The 24983-nt window shown below is 48.7% G+C and overlaps 1 protein-coding gene across 1 annotated transcript; it reads right to left on the reverse strand.

The window, feature by feature from the left end:
* Positions 1-1202: 1202 nt before the first annotated feature.
* Positions 1203-24745, reverse strand: crybg2 (crystallin beta-gamma domain containing 2; the record flags this gene model as incomplete). Its single annotated transcript, XM_055054908.1, has 23 exons — positions 1203-1725; positions 2746-2905; positions 2999-3157; positions 3810-3933; positions 4012-4151; positions 4226-4355; positions 4930-5042; positions 5704-5736; positions 5808-5934; positions 6009-6163; positions 6811-6937; positions 7018-7157; positions 7246-7281; positions 7351-7477; positions 7550-7689; positions 8303-8510; positions 9177-9295; positions 10493-10540; positions 13014-13670; positions 14705-15713; positions 19905-21373; positions 21503-21649; positions 24575-24745. Coding segments are annotated over 23 exons (5628 nt in total), but the record flags the coding sequence as incomplete, so codon positions are not given.
* Positions 24746-24983: the final 238 nt, after the last annotated feature.

Consider the following 24983-nt stretch of genomic DNA (forward strand, 5'->3'; position numbering starts at 1 on the left):
ATAACGAAGGACCTGATTTGGAGCCGTCCGCCTGCATGCTTCTCATGTCTCAGCAGGTCAAACATTCACAGCCTCCATGTTTCCCCATTCGGATCCAAAACCTGCAGCAGAGGAACACGATCCGGTGTTTTCACTGCAAACAGCAGAACTGCTGCAGCTTTCTGTTTTCAAACAGCCTGCAGCTTAACTTAGAGGAAACTCTACATTGTAGACCACTTTCTACAATTTGTGTCATCAAGCTCCTTCTGCAGAGCGCATGTAAAGTTCCCAGGACTTACTGGCTGAAACTTCAAGTTTCTCCTCTCCAACTTCCAGATAACTTTCTTAGAACTAACACAGAACTTCCAGCAGGCGATTGCGATCCAAACCAGATTTTTTGGCCACATGTGAGCCAAGTTACAATTTTTCACTGGACAGCCCATTTCTTTCCTACAGAGGTATTTTTGGAGCAAAAGTATTTGTACCTTGCAACTCTGAAGTGGAAGTCCTGCGGCAGTTTTGTAATTGTAGATTTTTGTCAGTCTTGCACAAATGCAAAGCAGCAGCTACATCTTTTCAATTTTTAAGTGCAAGTACACAAATTGTATTCTTTGAGTTACACTTTAAAAAAATCTTATATTTCCAGTTTTACACCAAATGATCCAAAGCAAATGGTACAAAACAAATCCACATGCCTGTGTTGGAAAAAATAACATGAATATTTCTTTATTACTCACAGAAATAAAGTTTAGTTTGGATGTAAATATTTAAGTTACTAAATACCGAGCTTGCAGCTAAATAATCCATTTGGAGTGCTTGCTAGTTACATTTTTAGTTGATATGTTAAATACTTATCTGAACTATATTTTTAGCTTGTTAGCTAGATACTTTAATTGTGAATGAATAACATCGTGAAACAATAAAGCCCCTTTCAAATTTGAACTTGAGTTTAATTTGACAGAATATCTCCCCAGAGTTTAAAGGCTGGTGTTGGCAGGTTCAGATGTGCAGGAGAATTTATACTAGTCACTATTGTTAACCCATTATTTTTACAAGAAAGTCTTTTGAGACTCATGTCCTCTTAACTCAAAGAAAAAAATGGGGTCTTGTCCGGGATATTTTAAACTAAATGCAAACTACGTTAACCCACAACCCATCATGCTATTTCAAATGACATTTTCCAGGAAGTCAGTCAGACAGATGATCTCTCCTTCAGAACCAGCTGACAAAACAACAGTTGCTTTATTGTTTATTGAGCGTTTTAAAACCCTTTCCTTGTGTACAACATCTTCCAACTGCATGCATTTCATTTCAAATATGAACAGAGCTGAAGCAGGTTAATGTAACAGAAGCTAATAAAATAGGAAGAACCCGGCTGCAGCATCGTCCACACACATGTACATATAAACATACTGAAAGCAAACATTCCTGTTCTGCTGGTTGATGCGTAGCGATCCAGGCAGAACATTTACAGGAGCTCAGTGGAATCACAACCAGAAAGTCGGGAGTATCTTTGGTAACAGAACCTCCTGCTGCTGCCTGTAAACCGTTTCAGATTCGGTTCGCCGGTCTCCGTGCATTCAGGAGAACGGCAAGCTCCAGAAAGGCGCAGCAGGTTTCCGGCTGCAGCAGGTTTCCCGCTACAGCAGGTTTCCCGCTACAGCAGCTGGATCTCCCACTGCTGACTGGGCCTCTCGTCGTTCTCCGGCATCACCACCACATGCTCCTTATCGTACGTTCTGCCGCCTGCGGAGAACCGACAGCAGAGCTGAAGACGAGGAAGGAGAGGGACAAACGCTCCGAGGTGGAAACATGCAGACAAACCTGCTGGAGGTTTTAACGCCTGGCAGCGTGAAAACATTTCATCACATCAGATGAATAACATCTGATCACTTCCAGCCAGACTTGCAGCACCTTTTCTGGCTGCAGTACAAGTTTCCGGTTTTAGTTTTGATTCACTAAAGGTCTCTGATTCATACCTGAATATGGCCTTATATAGTAAATTAACTTACAGTATAAGTTGCAAACCTTATCATTCTTGTAATTAATGAGTAATTAATTGAATTCAAGTTTTGGCCCATGAGTGGTTTGAGTTGAATTGCATTGAAGACTGATATAAAATGCAACTATTCCAAACTGAAACATCAAAAGAGACTTCTGTTGGAAATGCAAAAAATAAACTCAAAATAGATTAATTATTGGTCAGACCGATCAATAAACATTGGATCCGTAGAGAACCCAAAGATTTCACTCAAGTAAGAGCAGCGATAGGTCAACGTGTTTTTACTCCAAGCCGTCCAAGAAGTTATTAAAGTATTTGGTAAAAAGTGACTGATCAAATTATCAATATTTTAATATTTAATCATTACGTCATCAGACGGACCAAAATATATAGTTAAGTGGAAATTTTGGTATTTTAGGGACCAAAATGACAATAGTTCACATAAGTAAAAACATAACTAAGTCAGGCAAATTTAGACAATTTTTCCAAATTCTTTCAACAAAAGCAATGAAACTTGATCAATAACTGCAGGTGTGTGTCTGTCTGGTGGATTTTTGGTTAAAACATGTTTGTTTTCCATTCAGTGGGTAGAAAATCCAGAAATGTTATTCAAGAGCAGAAATACTTCATCATAAAATCATTGAAGTAAAAGTAAGGCACAGCATAGTAAAATACTCCTAAAAGTAACTTATTCAGAAACGTTAAAGAAGTAAATGTAACTAATTTCCACCCACTCTGCATAGCGCCGACTCCTCCTGCCTCACCTTTAACGTCCAGCACCATTCCAGGGAACGTCAGGCTGCCGATCGGACCCTGCATATTCGCAGACCAGTTCTGGATCGGCTGCCTGCTCTCATTCCACAGAACCACCTTGGCTGCCGGTTCCACGCTGCCCATCACTTGCAGGCACATGGAGGCAGAGAGCTGCAGCAGAGGCACCGAGGTCAGACTTCAGGAACAACTTAAATCAGGTAACAGATATAATCTACGATGTTTGTGAGCCTGCAGGGCGCTCACCTTGTTTTTAATCCGTCCCTCCTGGTAGAACCAGATGTCGCTCAGCGGCTCCACCTCCGCCGCCGCCACCACCCGACCTGACTTCAGCTCCTCCACGCCGCCTTGCACCGACAGGAAGTGACCGCTCTCCTTGTTCTTCACCCGGAAAAAGTGACGCTTCTGCAGGAGGAACACACGCAGGTACGAGGTATGGCAAACTGATTTAACATGAAATGTGTTCTGTCTGGTTATCTGTAATTACATTCCAGATATTTAATAATGACAAGTACATTTTGACTATCCTTCATAGGAATTGAAAATATCTGACTGACATTATTTGATTTGGTGCAATTTAATTTGCACCAAATGAATTTTGTAGACATTGTGTCTGAAAAGACATTCAGGATATTTAGAATTGGAATCATGAATAGCCAGAACAAAAAGCAAGTCATCTTAAATGTACTTTATGACTAATCATAATTTAATAATTGTTATCTGAAATATATGTTTCAGTTAGTCATTTATTGTAGATGTCTTGACTTATAGCCCCAGTAAAACTTAATGGTAAATCTGATGTCATTTATACCAATCAGATTGTATTCAGGTTTAATTTACTAATGCGTCTAAAGATAAACCCGTATCAGATATCCGGAATGTAAGTGTGGTGAAGGTCGTTTTATGTTAAAACTGCCATAAGACGCGAGTTAAGTTGGGTTTAATGATGGATTATTTGTGAAAAATTCAGTTTGTTAGTGAAAAGCAGAGACTTTTCTCCAGTTTGATCAAAGCGGTTTTTAGAAATGAAAAGCGAAGTGAGGTGAGGTGGGCTGACCTGTCTGATGGGGTACATGGACCCGATCCGGTCCAGGGAGCTGAACTTGGGCCAATTAGTGATTTCTATCGGCTCCAGGAGGAACTGGCGCCCCCTGTAGTTGCTATGCTCACACAAAACCCAACTACACAACAAAAAGAGCCCCAGTTAGATCTGCATGACCCACACACTGCATCGCACTCACACACTGCAGCACACTGACCAGCCGCTGTTGACCCGGACCGACAGGATGTGGTTGTTGAACCCGTCCTGGGTCAGACTGGTGACCTCCGACTCGGTGGTGATCTCCCGGCCCTCCAGACCTTCAAGTCCAAACAGAGACACGGACGGCACCGACAGCGTCTGCACACACAGGGGGACGTTACCAGGACGTTACCGGGACGAGCGCTGGACTCTAACCAGGAGGCCCTCCTCACCATCGGCACCAGCTTGATGGAGAGCACGGAGCAGCTGGAGGGGCAGCCCATACTGGTAAGACTGGGATAGTCCTCCTCAGATAGGACATACATGTTCCCAGAGAACTGCTTGTTCTCACAGAGGACCCAGCTGGAAGACAGAGAGACACCTTAATGCTTTTCCCACTGACTGTCAGTCAATGGGAACTTTAAAGGCCAGGATTGTGTTTTCCAGGCACGTGGTGCCATTTTACAGCACATCGTCGGGTCACGTGGGTAGCAGCACATTCAACCATGTTAAATTCAGTTGTTATAAAATTGCTGTATATTGATTGAACTTTGTTTAATTACAAAGTAAATTTGTAATTTAATTGGGCATCTGTCTCTTTAAGAGCTTTTGCTCTTTCTGAAGCTCCGCCTTCAGGAAGTCTCCTCTATTAACCCTTCAACGTTTTACCAGCGTCACTCTGAGCAGCAGCTCCTATAATGAGCTCAGCAGGTGTTTGCTAAATGATGCTGGCTAGTCTAAAGGAGCTTAGTGAGTTTGTTTTTGATGAGGGAATAATTGAAAGATTATGATACTGGCCCTTTAAGAGGAAAACACTGAGTCTACAGCTGTTCACTCTTTAGATTAATTAGTCTATTGAAATGTAATTTCAGCTTTCCTGGTTCATTCTCTGGGATGAACCTGAGCTCCATACTCGGTTAACTGCTGTCTTTCTCACCTTCCTCTCACCACTCGACACGACCTGGTGAGGAATTTCTCTGACAGCGCCCCCTGGCTGTGGTGAAAGACGAGGCGTTCGCCTTGGAAGTCTGGTTCAGAGTAGAGGATGATCTGCAGGAGAGAAGAATCGATTAGATCCTGTAGAGTCTGAAAGTGCAGAAGCAGAAAGTTGCTACAAAAAGGAGCAGATTTGCCCAAACGCTAAAATATCGAATAAATCAGGATTTTAAGGATTGTTTGTGTTGAAAATGTGTAGTTTAGTTTGTTAATATTTTCATAAAGGAAAGTTCCAGCTTTTTATATTTGAACTGAGGAAGTTGGTCGCATAGAGCAGTCTAACTTTACAGCGAGTTTCCAGAAAACAGCTTTTGTTTTGGTAGTCCACTTCCACTTATCCGTGAATTTACATTTTAGCGGAATATTTAGCTCTCAGCTGATTCAAGATGTCGTTTAGGACTACATATTTAGCTTGAAAATTAAATATGTAGTTTGAGCCCAGATAATCAACTTACTAACTAAATATTTAGCTCCAAACTAAATTTTTACTTTACAATCTCCAATATTTACATTGGAGCTAAATTAGTTTGTAAATTTAATATTTAGCTGTTATTAGCTTGCTCACTAAATATTTAGATTGAAACTACATATTTAGTTTATTTACTTCCCAATATGTGTTTTAACACCAATCCATTTGTGAAATGGAGATAAAACTGCCAGAAACACGCGACTCATCCCGGTTCTGATCCGAATATGGATGTCGTCCACCACTCACCTCGTCTCTGGGGCCGGAGGTTTCAGCTGGAGCCTGAAACACAACGACATAAGAGTGAAACCAGCGGTGCTGTGAATGACCCGGTTCGCTAGACTGGTTCTCACCGGTAAGATGGGCTGGACCGAGCAGACCCGGGTGTCCTGGGAGCCCCAGTCAGCACAGTTGTTGTAGAAGCCTTTCTCCAGGATGTATTGGTTCCCTGAGAAGTCCACATGGGAGTAGGCGATCCACCTGGGGGGTCAGAGAGTCAGGCGAGTCAGGTGACGGCCGAGTTCGGTGCCTGGAGCTGCAGAAGAAGAACCTACGCTCCGCTGAGAACGTGGATGGAGCGGGTGGAGGTTTTATAGTCGAAGAGCTCTACGTCAGGGATGGCCTCCGTCACCTCAAAGGTCTTCTCCTCCGTCACACCCTGCTCCTCCTCAGGCTGCTCGAACATCACCATCACCGGGTCCGCCAGGTCCTGGAAACAGAAAGAGGATTCTGAGCAGCTCCTCCTACACAGACGTTAAGATGGCCGACCATCTGGAAATCAGGGATGCAAGCAATCATGCAATCATGTTTTGTTGTTTTTTATACTACAAACCAATAATCAACTACTAATCAGTTCCAACCAAATAATAATGTCTGCTTATACGCTTTTCCTCAGTGTTGTAATTTGGCCTCCATCCAGCAGGAGGAGCTGCTGGCCATTCTAAAGCTGAGCCAGTTAATACAGAAACAAAGATGGCGGCTACATCAGAAGGGGAAAGAAAAGAGGAATGGAAAATGATTTTTAATGCTCTTCATGGAGAAAAGTTTGAATTCAAGATCAACTACTGGCAGTAAAATGATTTTATCCTTTTTATACTTCTACTCAGCAACTCAAGAGGTTCGTGTTGCTATATTTTAAATAAGTCAAAGTTTAATCACGTGAAAATTTTTTTTACAATTTTCTGTTTATTCAGTCACTATTTAATACAGTTCCCACAAAATTCAGTTAAAATTGAAGGATATGATCACTGGTTGACCAGTTAGTCATTGGTTGACTGCTAAGATCCATCAACTTTAGATGAGCTCATTTGTCAATAACTTGCATCCGTAATGTCGATATGGTAAACGTGGACCTACCGCCCGGATGACCCTGACGGAGCGCAGCTCGGAGTCGCAGCCCCCCCACACCCTCCAGTCGTGGTACTCGCCCTCCTCCAGCAGGTACTGGTGACCGCGGAAACCCTCCTTCTCGTATCCCACCCAGCTGGAGCGGCAGAGGCAGATGGAGATGGTCAGACTGGTCTGGAGTCAGATCTTACCACGTTCCATTAGCGTTTCACTCACATTCCTCCCAGGACCTTCAGAGAGCCCAGGCTGGCCATGAAGAGGGTCTGCTGGCGGTCCGTCCGGCTCAAGAAGTCCCTCATGTTGGAGGAGATGGTCCTGGACTTCCCAGAGAAGTATGGCTTCTCGTAGATCACCATCTGAGGACAGAGGGGGACCGACGAACAGTCAGGATGCCAGCTTGCTGGAAACTGCAGGATCTAACCAGACGCTGCTGCAGGTTCTCACCTTGGGTTCCCCCATGTTCTCCACCCGAGGTTCTCCCTGTCACAGAACCGAGCTCAGGTTATCACCGTTAGCAGCACAAGGCCGGGCTTCAGCAGGAGTACTCACCACTTTGAGGGGATGCACTGAGGCCACGTAGGGCTGCTCCACTCCCCAGGCCGCAGGGTTAGAGTAGCCCCCCACCTCCAGGATGCGGGGGTCGCCCTGGAAGAAGGGCTGAGCGAAGACCAGCCAGCTGAGGAGTGGAACAACATCTGGGTCAGAACAAGACAGAAACCCAACTGTCCTCTCAGGGCGGTTCACTCACAGCCCGGCGTTCACGATGATGGAGTTGGCTTTGATGGGAAACCCGAAGATCCTGGCATCCTCCGCTGTGTCCCTGAAAACCACCTTCTTTCCCTCTGCGTTCTCCTCTGGGAAGAGACAGATCTCTGGAACGCTGTAGTCCTGAGGAGACACAGGGAGACGATCCCACAGAGGTCACCGAACATCCCGCAGAGGTTAGAGAAGATGAACAGAGTCTGATAGAGGTCAGAGAAGACGGCGAGTGTAAGCCAGGAGCTACAGGTAGGAAAATGTCTGAGAAGCTTCTAGTAGAACTGGGTTGATGAAGACTGCTTTCAAATTGTTTCCCCATTCTGATATTAAAATAATTATTTTTAGTCCATGTGGAATAAAACTAATCCTCTTGCATGTTGATGCAGCCATATTGATCTGCAGGTTCTCCATGCGGCCACTAGATGGTGCTAGAACATGTCAGCCTTGATCAGCTCTGATGTTCTGCTCCTGGAATAACTGGAGTTATCAGGCCAGAAGCTCACAGACCGACTCTTCCTCCGACTCTTCCTCTGTTTCAACTGAAGGATGAAGATAATCTGCAGCTCAGACTGACGGCAGGAGGACAAACGGAAATAAAATCTCCCTGCTGCTCAACTCACAGGTCTGAAAGGAAGACGTTCCAGACACCTGCTCAGCTTTAGCCTGATGACCAGCAGATGGCGCTCTATGTCAGCATCACCCTTCCATGTCTGTGTTGAAAGGAGAAGTAAATCCGTCTCACCCTGACCGCTCTGCGAATCGATCCGATGATGAACTTCTGGGTCGGTTTCTCCTGGCTCTGCTCCTCTGTTTCTCCGTTCTTCTTCTCCTCTTCCTGTCCATTCTGCAGCGCTTTCTCAGGTGGGCTGAAGGGACAGGTGAGCTCCATGTCTCCCTCGTCCAGGGCGATCTTCCCCCCTTTAAAGTTGGGTTTTTCATAGAGAACCCACCTGCAGGACAGCAGCCAGCTGTTAGAACGTGCTGCATGTCTGAGGTCAAAGGTTAACATGTCGGTTGTCACTCCAGGATCAACGAGGAATCAGCTGTGAACCGGCGGAGTAAAAATGAAGCGTGGCAGGTCGGGTTGGATTGAACAATCCCCACCTGCTGGCTCCACACCCACGGTTCAGGAGAAACGGGGCGTGGCGTGTCCTCCATGTTTACACGCCACAAATTTTGTGAATCAGGAGCCAAACGAGGCGCCGGAACGAGGAAGACGAGCAGCTTGATGGCATTTAATTATAGCCGATCATCATCTTTATGAGCGTCAACCTGATCTTCCAGATAAACTGTCTGAACCAACTGGGATTACCAGACACCATACCGACCTGGACCCGACCTGGATATGACAGAATGTTATTGATTAATGTTATCGATTAATGTTATCGATTAATATTATAGATTCAGGACCAAGAGATGTTCGAGTAAAATCTGAGAAATTATCAAATCTCCTCAGTTTCATCCCCCTAAGCCTGAACCAACGCAGAGCCTTTTCATCCAAGACTGAATCAATCAAAAATTATTTCTGTGAAAGAAATCAAGTTTAATAAATGTCTCTACGTCTGGACCATGTCAGACATGTTTGGTCCCGTTTGGACCCAGGCGCGGCGGCTCACCCTCCTCGCACCACCCTGACGGAGATGGTGTCCTGCAGCTCCCAGGACGTGGCGTCCATGACGTCTCCGCGGATCTCCATCCTGCGGCCGCACATTCCCGGCCGGTCAAAGATGTAAATCTATTGAGAGGAGCACAGGTCAGAGGTCATTTGGAAGACATTGACATTCCAGATATGGCATTATGAGACCCATCATCGCTGGGAAAAGTCAGAAACTTTAATATCAAACAAGAAGAACCTGAAAAGTATTCATCTCCGACCCGCTGCTGATAACTGGTAATGATTCTCTAACATCACCCTGGATGACCTTTGACCTGGTCTGCATTACTGAATTGATTTAATTCAAGCACATTGGAGAGTTGAAGGTCAGCGTCTCAGTCAGATTTAGGTTCTGACTTTAACTAGGCCACTCCAGAGCCTTTATTTTTCCTATATTTAAAGGCAGACTTGCTGGTATTCCTTGGATCATCGTCCTGCAGCTGAATGTTCAGCAGCAAGTTCAGTTAAAGTGACTCGGTGGGAAACTGCTGTGCTGGTGTTCATCTGCAGCAGCCTGCGTCGCAGCGGCAGCAGCATGTTCAGGCCTGATGCTTTAATAACAGAAACAGGTCCCGGCTCTGCGAGAGCTGCGGTTTTCAGCTGAAGATGATTTGGTTGAACCAGTTCTTCTGATGAAGACCCACCCCCCTTCCCAACACCTCTACCATGTGGGAAAGTCTCCCTCCTGGCTGAAGCTAAAGGCCTGCAGGGGAAACATTTAATAGTTTTCATTTGGAGGTTTTCTGGAGTCAGAATCTGCGAAGCAGCCATCTTGTCTTCTAATCAGGATTGGCCTTTGGTCGAGTTTATTCCACGTTTCCAGACGTTATTGCAATAGTCTGGGTCATAAATTAAGAACAGAGCCATAAATCATCCAGAGATTCAGATAAACTTCTGCAGCGTCCAGAGGAGATGAGGAGCTCACTCTGCTCCTTTAACTACACCGCGCCAGCTGTGGAGCATGGTGGTGGCAGCATCATACTGTGGGCCTGCTCAACTGCCAGTGGTTCTGCACAAACTCAAGGCATAATGAGGTAAGGTCTTTAACTAGACCACCAGCTAAATGGTTGAACCCAGTTGGATGTTCTGGACTGGACAAAGAACCTGAACTGGTTGCAGATTGTCTCCTGTTGGGCATGAAACATATTCATCTTCTGGGTAAAGTCTGAATAGGATAGAGAAGGTCTTCCTTCCACTGACTTTCTTCCTGTCAATCAGCTTTACCATTTTATTGTTCTGGGACCAGTTTAACCATTTGGACTAACTGGTGGAACTCACCTTTCCTGGTCGTGGGTTCAGCTTCCCGTGCTCCTTCTCCTTGGTGAGCTGCAGACAAACAGAAACATTTCAGGATCAATCATCATCATCAGTTTGATCTGAACCGCCTGAGCCTGGAAGAAGGTTCCTAAGGCTCAGCTGGAGCAGCAGGCGTGTTTCTGGGTCCGGTTTGTTCAGGTGAGACGGTCCGGTCAATGGGATCAGGTTTCAGACCGCGGAGGCCTGGCTCCCGTTTCAACTCTCGCTGCTCTGACTTCATCTGGATTAATCTGCAGAGGCTGAGATGTTTTCATCTGTCACCCTCCGAGGTTCCTGTGGTTTCATGTTCAACACGTTTCTGTCCATGCATGACGTGGCGGCAGGAAGTGAGCTGTAAAGCTGCTTCCTGGACTGAGCCGGCCATCAGAATCAACCTGCTGATGTTGGTATAACAACCGGATCTCAGCTGCTGACTGACAGACGGTCAGACCATGGAGCAGTTTCCTCCACATTCCTGGGTCTCATGGCTCGCTCGTCAGGACCCAAACTACACAACCTGCTTCTGGATCTGATCTAGAGGATCGGCTCAGCAGCTTCAGAGCTGAAACCAGCATAGCGAAGCTGCACCATTCCTGCCTGCGGCCAGAGAAAGAGCTGCTTCAGCAGAACCAGGCGGATGGAGGTGTGATGAAGACTCATGGTTCCAGAGGAATTCTCTCCCTGTCACTTCATTTTTCAACTCGTCAAGCAGAACAGAGGATGAATGCGAAGGAGAGGCGCGGCTGCGTCTCTGCAGGATCAGGCAGATAGCTGCTGCGGGTGTGGACGACTCTGACAATATTTATCTAGATCTGAAGCACGAAACGCTCTGCAGGATCCCAACAGCTGCTTTACATTCTGATAACGGCCATAAAGCTGATCTCGCTGCAACATCCCAGTGTTTTCATTTAATAGAGTGCAGATAATTGAATATTTCAGCAAAGTCTTTCACATGTGCAGACAAGAACCCAACGTGGCACAGACATTCCCACAGCGTTTGATTTTTGTTTTTAAACAAAAAACGTCACTGAAAAGTTCAAGATGGTCCACAAGAAGAATTTACTTCTTCTCTACATTTGCAAACATTTATTACTGATGAATACTTTGGGTATCAAATTATGTACAATTGGACCCATAGGAACCATATTTACATTTTACATGCCGACTAGAGTTGTTTTGGAAAATTAATTTTTGCTCTGAAATCACAAATTAGATGAATGTCAAATTATAGCCTGCATATTTTCAACCACAGAGTTTTTTTTCTTCTGGTGGGCATTGTTCAAAATGGCCACCATGGTTATAAAGGTGAATATATGTTTGACATGGTGAAGGGCACAGCGACCCAAAAGGTTTGCTTCATGCCAAATTAGCGGAAGCCAACAATACACTGCTGAACATAAAAATTACTGGAAGCTAACGCAAGGCGCATTAAATAAATTATCAGAACACATTAAAAAATGAATGTGACTGGGAACCCACACTGGTTCCCAGTCTCAAGGATGTGATTATTTTTCTAATTGCATAGAAAAATAGCAGAAGCTAATGCTAAAGCACTAAATGCATAAAAAAGTTGGTGGAAGCTAACGCTAACCATTAAGACACACGACTTCACGTCCTTCCAGTTGACGACTGTGGAGAGACTCACGGAAAAAGTCTTTCGTTTCTGATTTTGCTACATATTATCACTTTAAAGTTGTATGAACAGGACGTCCAAAGCAGGGAAACATAATATGATATAAAGTTAATCTAAATTATGAAAATAGGTGACATTTTATGGCAATAATTGAGTCAAAGGCTCAAAAAGGTCAGCCATCGTTAAAAGTGGCTGTCATCCTGAAGTTCAAGTGGCTGATGGGAAATATGAAAAGCCTGAATTTGTATGCTTGTTTGGGGACTTGACAGAGTTTTACAGCAATATGCTGCTTTATGAACAGATCATCATCGACCATGGAGCAGAACCTCCTTCCTGTCTGAGTCCAACTGCAGGCCAGTTTTAATCTGACCCGAGAGCAGGTTCTGCTCAGCTTTGTGTTGCAGTGAAGCTACACATATCCAATCAGGTTGGGAAATCATTAAATGATTTTTGGATCAGAAGGTTCCTTCCTGGCCCCAGACGGACGCAGCAGGACGTGTGCAGACGTGTGCGCCACACGCAGACACACCTTCAGCTGCCTAACTACGTCTGAGTTGCTCGGAGCGAAGAAGACGTTTGGATCAAGCTGCAGCCGTTTCTGGAACCTGTTTTTATATTTCTGTTTAACACAACAGAATATCCATAATTGTGTCATAAACACAGACGGGAACAAACTGTTTACACCCAACGATGGACTTGATCCCATCCCACTTAGTGGTGATGTGAAGAGCTGAGGGACGCTTTAACCTGCAGACTGAAACGATTGCGCTTTGGAAATTCACTGAAACCTGAAGCAGAGAGAGGCTTCACCTGCTTCTAACTTTAATGTGCAGGCCAATAATTCACATTCACTCATGCTGCAGTACTCACATAGGCATCTGGGAAGGCTCTATACTTGGACATCTGGTTGCTGTCTGGTTCATCTTGCTGGTTCTGGAGCAGGGACCCTCTGCTGTTGAATTGGGACCCTGCCTGAACGCTGCTGAACTGTGGCCCTCCAGACAAACTGCTGAACTGTGGCCCTCCAGACAAACTGCTGAACAGGGTTGCCTGTGATAGCCCTTCATAGCTGAGGCTCCTCTGTAGGACCCCGGGCCCTTGGCTGAACAGTTGGGGCTCTGAGATGGTGGGGGCCCAGTGAGGGTCAATAGAGCCGGTGGGGCTGAGCAAATGGGTGGGGCTGTTGGAGGTGGGGGAACCCAGTATCAAGGAGGGCGATCGGCTGATCCTGGAGGGGCCGGCGTCACCGTTCAGGGATGAAGAGTTGACGAGGAAGGAAAGGCGCTCCAGACGGGACCCCGCTGCCTCCCCAACAGGCCCCGCCTCACTAGTCTCCCTCAGTCTCATTCCCAGGGTTCCTGTGTCTGGCAGGGAGCTGAACCGCGGCCGATGGGCGGTCCCATTTTCCAGCTTCAGGTCCGGGTTTGAGGAGCGGTAAGAGCCGAAAAGAACACTGTTGTCGAGGCGGGAGCCGGAGGTGGGAGACGAAGGAGCGCCGTTCCCGTTGTGCAGCGAGGAAGTCAGGTCCTGGGGAAGGAAGAAGACAAAGTCTGAGATCAGATCGGAACCAGTCTCAACATTTACCTCCGGACTCTGACCGCCGTTGACCTAAAGTTCCTGAGTTTTAGAGCAGAAATCCAGATCAGTTTCAATCATTTTATCAAAGATTAGGTCAGAGGTCTTCTGGTACCCCAGTCAAGGTGCTGCTAAGGAGAAAGTGCGATCGCCCCAACTTTTGCATTTAGTACGTGGAACACTAAGTAGGGAAATGATTATCAGTGCTCAGAGACTACATGCGGATGAAAAGCTCTGTGACTAAAAAATGAGAAGGAGCAAAGCCTGAAAGGGCTTTAAAAGCAAATCAGAGCTTAAAATCTATTCTGAAACAAACAAGAAGCCAATGTAAAGACGCCAAGACAGATGTAATGTGGTCTGGTCTGAGTGTTGGTTGAAAGGCAAACCACTGCATTCTGCACAAGTTGGAGGCGGTTCAAAGATGTCTGGGGTACACCAACATAATAAAATCATTAACAGCTTTTGCAAAGTCCCAATGATTTAAGAAAGGCTTAACCTTCCTTAGAAGAAGACAAAATTTCAGATTGGACAACCGATGCAATTTGACTGTCAAAGCCAACTAAAGGTTTTTCACGTGGTCACTATAGCAGTAGTCAAATTTCCCAGACCAGTAGCAGCTTTATCGACAGACAGGATCTACTCTGTTCTTTGGTCATTAGGAACAGAAAGTCCTGGTTCTACCACTGTTTGTTTGCAAGGATGGAAATAAGGAGAGAAAGCAGGAGCTTACTGCATCCTGGGCTTATTGGTAGGTTGGTTGCATAACAATGAAATTTATTATTGTGGAAGTTTCTATTAGATTCCAACTGCAACATATGCACTTAGAAAAGTAAAGGGCCTAATATGGAGCCCTGAGGTACCCCACGCAAAAGACAGGTTGTAAAGTCAAAGCTCGGATATGTTCCACAGAACCAGATGAGAGCATCAGAAATGAGCCTCAGCTGGATAAACTGAGCAGATGGAGTTTGACAGAGAGTAAGGCGTACCTGGCTCTTCATCAGCTCCATTGGAGAGCGGGGGTCTCTGGAGATGTTCCTCTTCAGGCCCAGGTCCAGAGGCAGGGTGTACAGCTGGTTCTGGGGCTCCTCTGTCCTCTGGGGGGTGCTACGGACAAAGGGACTGCCCATGTCCTCTCTGATGGGGGACAGGGTGGAGATGATGGGGTTCCCTGTGTCCTCTCTGATGGGGGACAGGGTGGAGATGATGGGGTTCCCTGTGTCCTCTCTGATGGGGGACAGGGTGGAGATGATGGGGTTCCCTGTGTCCTCTCTGATGGGGGACAGGGTGGAGACCAGTGGAGGAGGAGCTGCTCTGACGCCGGTACTCCGGGGCCTCTGAGAGGGCCCCATGCTCCTCAGGGTGTCCACCAGGCTCTCCATGTCGTTGACGGGGGAGTCTACGTCGGGGGACGTTGGGGAGTCAGGAGAGGTCAGGGGGTCGGGGGTCAGGTCCACCAGGGTGGCCTTGAAGACTCCGGTGAAGAAGGAGTCGTCGTCTTCGATGAGCGGCTCCAGCTGCCACCTCGGCTTCCTCCACTCTGTCTCCTCTTTCAGCAGCTCGTCCTCTTCACCTGCAGGAGCAGCTGACTCCTCCCCCTCCCCCAGGAGGCTCCGCCTCCACGCCCCGCCTCCAGCGGGGCTCAGGTACACAGAGCTGTCTGAGGAGCTGAAGTGTGACGAAGGTTCATCATCTGCAGGGAGAGGGGACCTGCTGGATGGAAACTGGGTCACGCCCTGAAAACGGTTCTTCCACCTGTACTCTGGTTCCGGATCGTCTGGTTCCGGATCGTCTGGTTCTGGATCGTCTGGTTCCGGATCGTCTGGTTCCGGCGTGCTGCTGGTTTCCATGTTAACCAGGGACACTTTGAGGAAGCGGGCTTTGGGTTCCTCCTCTCTGGGAGGAGACGGGTTCTTCAGGGCCAGCTTGGTGGTCAGGCTGCTGAAGCCTGAACTCATCCTGTCATCTGGTTCTGGTTCTGGTTCTGGAGGCTGGCAGCTGGAGGGACACAGAGAGAAAGGAAGTGATGACACAGTGGTCACATGATCAGACTCAGGGACCAGTCCAGAGTTCCCCATTCAGAACCGTTCCTATCAGGCTCGGGTTCTGCATTCTGACCCGGTCCGAGGAACAGAACCAGCAGGGAGAGGCAGCTGGGAGGATTGCTTAAATAAGCAAAACTCAGTCAGCTGCCAGAACCGGGAAGCTTTGAGCAACCATGGACCTCAAGAAGAACCCGAACAGAACCGGACCAGAGCCGGAGCTCAGACTGGATCTGTTCTGTCTCATCAGGTTTCATTTCTCTAGCAGAACCAACATTGTTTAGTTTGAGTTGGGTCCAAATGTTCTGATTCAGAACTTCTGGAAAAACAAATGAATCTCTAAATAAATTACCGAGCTGCAGGAACCGGCGGTTCTGACCCAAATGAGAACTTAAAAAATGACTGAAAACACATTAAATTAAAATATTAGTAAAAATCTGATTTCTAGGTTTTTTTGGGGGGGAAATCCAGAACCAAGCAGGAGTTGATCTCAAACGGTCCAGGTTCTTTCCCAACAGAACCGCCTTTCTGAACAGGTGAAACCCCATCTCAGTCTCAGTTAAAGGTTAAAGGTCACGACCTCTTCAGAAAGCTGAACAAGCAGGAGTTTGTTCCTCCACTGTGACGCAGAAGGAGGTTCTACTTCCTGTTGGTTCTGATCACAAAATATCATCAACGCTTTTTTCCGTTTTCAGCCTGGCTTAATCAATTATTCTGGCCATTAATTGATTAATTGGATTTTTAAAATTTTGGGCATTCTGCAGATTTTTCTTGTAATAAAGTTTTTATGTACAATACCAGAAGTACATTAAAAGATGAAAGAAAAGACAATCAGATGATCCTTCAGTGGATCATCTGCAGTACAAACATGAGCGAAGGCCTTTCTGCTCCACTCAGCATCACTGCACAGCTGATCTGGGATTATTTATTGGATTAACTGATAACTGGAGAGCAAAATGTATTGAATAGATTTTCTTCTGAACCAGGTGAGGCTAAAAGTGCAACCTGAGGAGCTCTGGGTCGAACCGACAGGTTTTCATCTGAAATGATTCATTTATTACAGTTCTGATTCTCTTCTGTCTGTATTCTCCAGGTAATGATTAATCAATCACCAAACTGATTGGAAATTGTGGCTGCACAGTGGTGCAGTTGGTGCTGTGTTGCCTTGCAGCCAGAAGGTTGTGAGTTTGATTCCCATCCACGCGACCTGTCCAGGTGACCCCACCTCTCGCCCTGAATGTTTGCCCGAGGGAGCAGCTGCACCTCCTGACCCCGCTAGGGATGAGGGCGAGTTGTTTCAGGGACACTGGATGGATTCTGGATCGATTGATCCGGTTAATCGTCTTCTGAATCAGAAAAGGTTTCTTGATCCTGCTGATCTGGAGGACTGGAGACGTTTCACCATGAAGCCAGCAGCTGATGGAGAAGTGGAGAAACTCCTTCAGCCGCATGAAGCCGACCCAAACGGAGCGATCTTATGTCCAGAACTTCTGTGACGCTTTCAGTGTAGCGGGTTTGGAGGATGAAGGATCCTGTCTGGGGCTCCTGCAGTGAGGAGGAATGTGGACCAGGTGTGGCTCTGAATACCTTCTTGTCATCCAGGCAGCTGAAGCATGAAGCTGTTGTTTCAGGTGTGAGGAGCCTTGACGGGGTGGAAGGTCAGAGGCTGAGGATTCTGGACCAGAACATCGGTTCTGGTCCAAACAGAAACAGCCACAAGGACTTTCTGAACGGTCTGAACATCACCAAATGCTGCCATCTAGTGGCAGCATTTGGTGATGTTCAGAAGTCAAAGTCAAATGCTGAATTATTTCACATTAGTTTTGTTTTTTAGTCACAAGTAAGGTTTGGCAATACAACTTAAAAATAAAATATAACTGTTTTTGATTTCAATCCATTTCCCCCTCATTTTTCTAAAAATCAGATGATGACTTTTATTGCAGTCGTCCATTTTGTCTCGTTTCAGGGGGGAACTTTCTGCCAGAACCTTTGCTTAGTTACGAGAATAAAGTAATTTTAGGAGAACAAAAACACAAGTTTACCAGAAAAGAGAAATATCTTTAAATCACGAGAAAAAGCTTTGACAGATTTCTAAAGCTCTGACTGAGCAGCTGTTTGTTTTGGTAAAACTTTATTTGACGGGCTGTAAAATGACATGAACATGAAGGAGTTTTCATGTCATTCAGGAAGTAATGACTGTTAATGCAAAGCTGCTCTACAAGTTGCCATTAAAAATGCCCACTTTGCATCAAAGTGTCCTTATTTAGAAAATAATATTTGCGTGGAATATTTTTATCCGAGATTCATAAAGACTCGTCATGTCAGTCTATTGCAAACACCATCAAATAGTGTTGATTATTTCTCACTCGTCGTTTGCATGATTGTTTTAAAGTCTTTGATAATGTGATGCTGTTAAAATATGAATTATTTCTATGAATATTAAGCATTATGTGTAAAACTCATACTAAAGCATAAATGAACAAGATGCTCATAATTCCTCATTTCAATTTTCTATATTTTGTATTCAAGTCCTCATAAAATATGATTTTCTCCTGGCAATATAACGACCTTATTCTCCTAATATTATATCTTTATTGCCATAATTCAAACAGTAAACTCGTAGTCTGGCCAATATTTGTAGACTTGACCTGAGGTCAAAGGTAAGGTGGACAAAACTTTTCCAAACTAAATCTTCAAAATGTGAAGATTAGGGGTGACAGAGCCAGAAATCAATTCAGATTCTTTCCAGAGGTGCAGCTTTGTGCTTCCTGACACGTTTCTCTGCTGACTCGCAGTCACTTTGATGCTTCTGTTCTGGCGCCCTCTAACGCGGCGCCCCTCTAACGCGGCGCCCCTCTAACGCGGCGCCCCTCTAACGCGGCGCCCCTCTAACGCGGCGCCCCTCTAACGCGGCGCCCCTCTAACGCGGCGCCCCTCTAACGCGGCGCCCCTCTAACGCGGCGCCCCACTAACGCGGCGCCCCTCTAACGCGGCGCCCCTCTAACGCGGCGCCCCTCTAACGCGGCGCCCCACTAACGCGGCGCCCCACTAACGCGGGCCCCTCTAACGCGGCGCCCCTCTAACGCGGCGCCCCACTAACGCGGCGCCCCTCTAACGCGGCGCCCCTCTAACGCGGCGCCCCTCTAACTGCACCAGGAACATCCCGTCCCCTGCCTGACTCGTCTCGCTCTGTTGATTCAATGAACAAAATGTCTCCCAGAACTCAGGCTTTATGGAATCATCAGAGCGGATCAACCGGACCGCTGGAGCCTCAGGGCATTTCATGACGTTTCACTGATTTATTGGAATTTTATGGACGGTTAATGATTCCTCCCGCCTGCTGGCTTTCAGTTTCAGGCCCAGAACAGAGACATTTAGGTAGGTGGCGCAGCGGACTGGGGCTCAGCGGACTGGGGCTCAGCGGACTCGGGCTCAGCGGACTCGGGCTCAGCGGACTCGGCTCTGAGGGAACCAGCGCGTCGCCCTGACAGCTGCCGCCTGGAGCCGCATTCCTTCCTTTGACTCCAGACTACATGCAAATGAGCTGCAGGTATGAGCGGATCACGCAGAACAGCTGCAGCCATGAGGTCTTTAAGACGCTCCTCATCCTGAAGCACGGTCCGAAAGACGGAACCGACCCGGAACCAGCACGCAGGTCAAACTGTAAAGGTTCTTCCATCTGCAGAGGAACCAGCTGATCTGGGCCTTCAGCGCCGCATCTCCTCCAGAAAAACCCACAACTTTCCATCGAAATGATGGAGAAACGTTTCACCGGCCATTGATCATCAGAACCGCTTCAGGCAGAAAAAGTCCAATCTGTGTGGATCAGCTGCAGCAGAACCTGGACATCCAGAAACTAAACAAACATTTTGCTTTGGAATGATTTCACTTTTAAGGGAAGAATCATCCTGCAGCCCGAATCTCGGATCAGAACCGCATTTTCCAAAGGAACCATCAGTAAACCCAGAACCCAAAGCAGATTCCTCAGACCGAGCCGACACCAGAACCTCATGTTCGGGTTTCAGCAGTTTAATGTTTCAGCTGCCAATAAGCTGCTCAGGTTTAGGTGATTTCCCGCCGGTTGACAGAACCGGCCGGGATGTTCAGATCCTAACAGTCTCGGTTCTGCTGAATGGATCGGACTCACCTGCGGTCCAGGTGAGCCGCGGCGCGGACTGGATGCGGGTCGCCGGGCGGCCTGCGTGCGTCCAGAGCCGACTTCAGGTCTGGCACCTGTCGCTGCGTCTCAGCGGTTTCGTTGACGCGGCGCGTCCTGGTCCCCGCCCCCTCGGGACGGCTGGCGGCGGCGTCAGGCGTCCCTCCCGCTGCAGGAGGCGTGAAGGTGCGCTCCTCTTCCTCCTCCTCTCGGGTTTCCTCGGTTCTCCTGGGGTCCGAAACCAGAACCGGTCTCGGCAGGTTCGGGGCTTTCTGAGCGGGATCCTGGGTTTCTGCGGCCTGGATTCTCTCCGCCGGGGCAGCAGCGGCGGGCGGGGCCAACCCGCATTCCTGCAGCCTGTTTACCTGCGGAACCGGTGGCGCGGGCTCCTCCCACACTCTCACCTGTGCCGAGGCGGTTTCTGCTTTCTCCTCTGACCTCTGACCTCTGGGGCTCTCAGCCTCCCCCCCGCCGTCCCGCGGGTCCGCCTCCTCTCCGCTCTCCGGGGCGCTGAAGTAAAGCTCCGCGCCGTCATCCGAACCGAGGCTCAGGTAGCCCGGATTCAGAGCCCGGTCCGGTTCGGGAGGTTCGAAGTTCTGAACGTTCATTCCGCGATGCGGAGGCAAGCAGTCTGCTGCGATGGGCCGCCCGACCGGAACCAGCCTGGGCTCAGATTCGGAAACCCGAGAGTCCGTCCCTGGAGACGCTGCAGTAACCGGAGAGGCGGGAACCGGGCCTGCGCTGTGGGAACCGGGCCGAACCCGAATCACACGGCTGGGTTTGGTTTCAGCAGAACCGGAAAAACCTGCGCCGGGACCGGGGGCCACTGGAGGGGGGCTCTGGACCCCTGGCGGTTCTGGTTCTGGGACGGAGAACCGAGGACAGTTATAGACAGTTCCGATCACGGCATTCCGACCCGAACCGGAACCAGGGCTGGCAGGCGGTACCGCCGTGTCGGGTTCAGGATTAGAACCTGCAGCTGGTACCGCCGGGTTCGGTTCGGAACGGCTCGGTTCCGGTTTTGGGATCATAGAGAATGCTAAAGCTTCTTCAGGTTCCGGTCCGTCCAGAGTTGAACCCAAGTCCCGCCTGGAGGTACCGGGAGGTTCTGGATCCGGACTCGGACCATCAGAACCATCCCCGTTTCCCGATGCAGCGGATGAGGTGAGGTTCTGGTTCTGGTCCGCACCTGGTTCTGCCTGATTGGACCGGAGGCCGGGAACAGCGGGGGATTCTGTTCGGGCCGTCGGAACCGGAAACTCCGGATTGGAGGGGATCAGAGTTCTGGAGGTTTTGTTGGGGAGAAGCTCCTCCGGTTCTGGTCGGGTTCTGGTTAACGGTCCGGTCCGGTTGGAGGACGGGGGAGACGGGATGTCAAAGGTTCTGCTGGTATGGAGTTCGGGTTGAGACAAACTGAACTTCGGGTCGGGCCGGTCCAGATCCAGGCGGGAGACGGGATTCTGGGGAGAGGTTCGGATTAAAACTTCAGAACCAGAACTTTCTCATTATTTAAAATCGTTTCTATTTATTCAGAAAGTCCAGGTTCTGCTCGGATGGACCGGAACCATCAGACCGGGTCACGGTCCTACCTCCTGCTGGTTGCTATGGAGACCGATGGCGCTCCTGGAGAGGTCCTCTTCATCCTTCCTCCTCCTCCTCTTCCTCAGGCCGAAAGACAACGAAGCAAAACGACGAGAAGACGAGAGATCCAGATCCGAGTGACTGAGGAGACGAACCTGGAGGAGGAGAGGATGGAGGGATGAGGAGAGGATGGAGGGATGAGGAGAGGATGGAGGGATGAGGAGAGGAGAGGATGGAGGGATGAGGAGAGGAGAGGATGGAGGGATGAGGAGAGGAGAGGATGGAGGGATGAGGAGAGGAGAGGATGGAGGGATGAGGAGAGAATGGAGGGATGAGGAGAGAATGGAGGGATGAGGAGAGGATGGAGGGATGAGGAGAGGAGAGGATGGAGGGATGAGGAGAGGATGGAGGGATGAGGAGAGAATGGAGGGATGAGGAGAGGAGAGGATGGAGGGATGAGGAGAGGATGGAGGGATGAGGAGAGAGAGGATGGAGGGATGAGGAGAGAATGGAGGGATGAGGAGAGCAGAGGATGGAGGGATGAGGAGAGGATGGAGGAATGAGGAGAGAATGGAGGGATGAGGAGAGGATGGAGGGATGAGGAGAGGAGAGGATGGAGGGATGAGGAGAGGAGAGGATGGAGGGATGAGGAGAGGATGGAGGGATGAGGAGAGAATGGAGGGATGAGGAGAGGATGGAGGGATGAGGAGAGGATGGAGGGATGAGGAGAGAGAGGATGGAGGGATGAGGAGAGAATGGAGGGATGAGGAGAGGATGGAGGGATGAGGAGAGGAGAGGATGGAGGGATGAGGAGAGGATGGAGGGATGAGCAGAGGAGAGGATGGAGGGATGAGGAGAGGATGGAGGGATGAGGAGAGGATGGAGGGATGAGGAGAGGAGAGGATGGAGGGATGAGGAGAGGATGGAGGGATGAGGAGAGGAGAGGATGGAGGGATGAGGAGAGGAGAGGATGGAGGGATGAGGAGAGGATGGAGGGATGAGGAGAGGATGGAGGGATGAGGAGAGAATGGAGGGATGAGGAGAGGAGAGGATGGAGGGATGAGGAGAGGAGAGGATGGAGGGATGAGGAGAGGAGAGGATGGAGGGATGAGGAGAGGAGGATGGAGGGATGAGGAGAGGATGGAGGGATGAGGAGAGGAGAGGATGGAGGGATGAGGAGAGGAGAGGATGGAGGGATGAGGAGAGAATGGAGGGATGAGGAGAGGATGGAGGGATGAGGAGAGAATGGAGGGATGAGGAGAGGAGAGGATGGAGGGATGAGGAGAGGAGAGGATGGAGGGATGAGGAGGAGAGGATGGAGGGATGAGGAGGGGATGGAGGGATGAGGAGAGGAGAGGATGGAGGGATGAGGAGAGGAGAGGATGGAGGGATGAGGAGGGGATGGAGGGATGAGCAGAGGAGAGAATGGAGGGATGAGGAGAGGAGAGAATGGAGGGATGAGGAGAGGATGGAGGGATGAGGAGAGGAGAGGATGGAGGGATGAGGAGAGGATGGAGGGATGAGGAGAGGAGAGGATGGAGGGATGAGGAGAGGATGGAGGGATGAGGAGAGGATGGAGGGATGAGGAGAGGAGAGGATGGAGGGATGAGGAGAGGAGAGGATGGAGGGATGAGGAGAGGATGGAGGGATGAGGAGAGGAGAGGATGGAGGGATGAGGAGAGAATGGAGGGATGAGGAGAGGATGGAGGGATGAGGAGAGGATGGAGGGATGAGGAGAGGAGAGGATGGAGGGATGAGGAGAGGAGAGGATGGAGGGATGAGGAGAGGAGATGGAGGGATGAGCAGAGGAGAGGATGGAGGGATGAGGAGAGGATGGAGGGATGAGGAGGGGATGGAGGGATGAGGAGAGGATGGAGGGATGAGGAGAGGATGGAGGGATGAGGAGGGGATGGAGGGATGAGGAGAGGATGGAGGGATGAGGAGAGGAGAGGATGGAGGGATGAGGAGAGGAGAGGATGGAGGGATGAGGAGGGGATGGAGGATGAGGAGAGGATGGAGGGATGAGGAGAGGAGAGGATGGAGAGATGAGGAGAGAATGGAGGGATGAGGAGAGGAGAGGATGGAGGGATGAGCAGAGGAGAGGATGGAGGGATGAGGAGAGGAGAGGATGGAGGGATGAGGAGAGGAGAGGATGGAGGGATGAGGAGAGGATGGAGGGATGAGGAGAGGATGGAGGGATGAGGAGAGGATGGAGGGATGAGGAGAGGAGAGGATGGAGGGATGAGGAGAGGAGAGGATGGAGGGATGAGGAGAGGAGAGGATGGAGGGATGAGGAGAGGATGGAGGGATGAGGAGAGGATGGAGGGATGAGGAGAGGATGGAGGGATGAGGAGAGGAGAGGATGGAGGGATGAGGAGAGGAGAGGATGGAGGGATGAGGAGAGGAGAGGATGGAGGGATGAGGAGAGGATGGAGGGATGAGGAGAGGATGGAGGGATGAGGAGAGGATGGAGGGATGAGGAGAGGAGAGGATGGAGGGATGAGGAGAGGATGGAGGGATGAGGAGAGGATGGAGGGATGAGGAGGGGATGGAGGGATGAGGAGGGGATGGAGGGTATATTGTTGGCTGGATGCAGAAATAACTCCAGAGGCACCAGAACCTCCTTGCAGTTCTGACCCGACCCGGTTCTCAGAACCTCTCTGCTAAGTTTGAGGTTGGACCTGATTGCTGAGTTCTGAGCAGAACCAGACTGACAGAACCACACGCCACCAGCAGAACCGAGCCTGTTCTGATTCTGTTTGCAGAATCTTTTGACCCAGAAAAGAAGTTCTGTTGCAGAGGAAGGCACTGGCGCCCTCTGCTGGTCAAACTGAAAACCCACAGAAACCAGCAGAGCCAGGAGAAGTTCTTGGTTCGGCCGGATGGAGAACATTCTGGATCAGGATGGTTCTGCTTGTCCCGGGTCACCTGAAGGACCTCGGAGCCACTCAACGCCGAAAACACCCACTGCACTCAAACGCATCACTGAAACATCTGGACCTCAGAAAACCGGTTCTGGTCTCTGAACGAATCTGCCACATCCTAGCAGGAGGTTTCAGGAAGAACTGAGCTTCACTGACCTTTGACCTGGACTGGGAGGCGCAGTCAGAGGAAGCCTGCTGCAGGGAGGCCGGCTTGTCTTCTTCCTCTGCAGTCCTGAAGAACAAACACGCCAGGTTTGAATAATCCAGATTATTCCTGCAATAATCTGATATACGTTTTACGTTTTTAATTTTCCCATCACTTGAATTTCAGGATGACGACCGTTTTTCAAATAAATAAATTATTGCCATAAAATGTTCCGTGTTTTCATGACTTGGATGAACTTTATGCCACATCATGTTTCTGTTCAAACTCTACAGAGAAAATATGCAGCAAAGTCAGAACTGAGCATCTTGTTACTGTTAGCTTCTTCTCATTTTTTGTTTTGCAGTTTAACAATAGTTTCTTCTCATTTCTAAAAATGTATTTAGCAGTTTTGTGTTAGCA

This window comes from Poeciliopsis prolifica, unplaced genomic scaffold (assembly GCF_027474105.1).
Source record: "Poeciliopsis prolifica strain line A6 unplaced genomic scaffold, Auburn_PproV2 SCAFFOLD041, whole genome shotgun sequence".
Taxonomy (NCBI): Eukaryota; Metazoa; Chordata; class Actinopteri; order Cyprinodontiformes; family Poeciliidae; genus Poeciliopsis; species Poeciliopsis prolifica.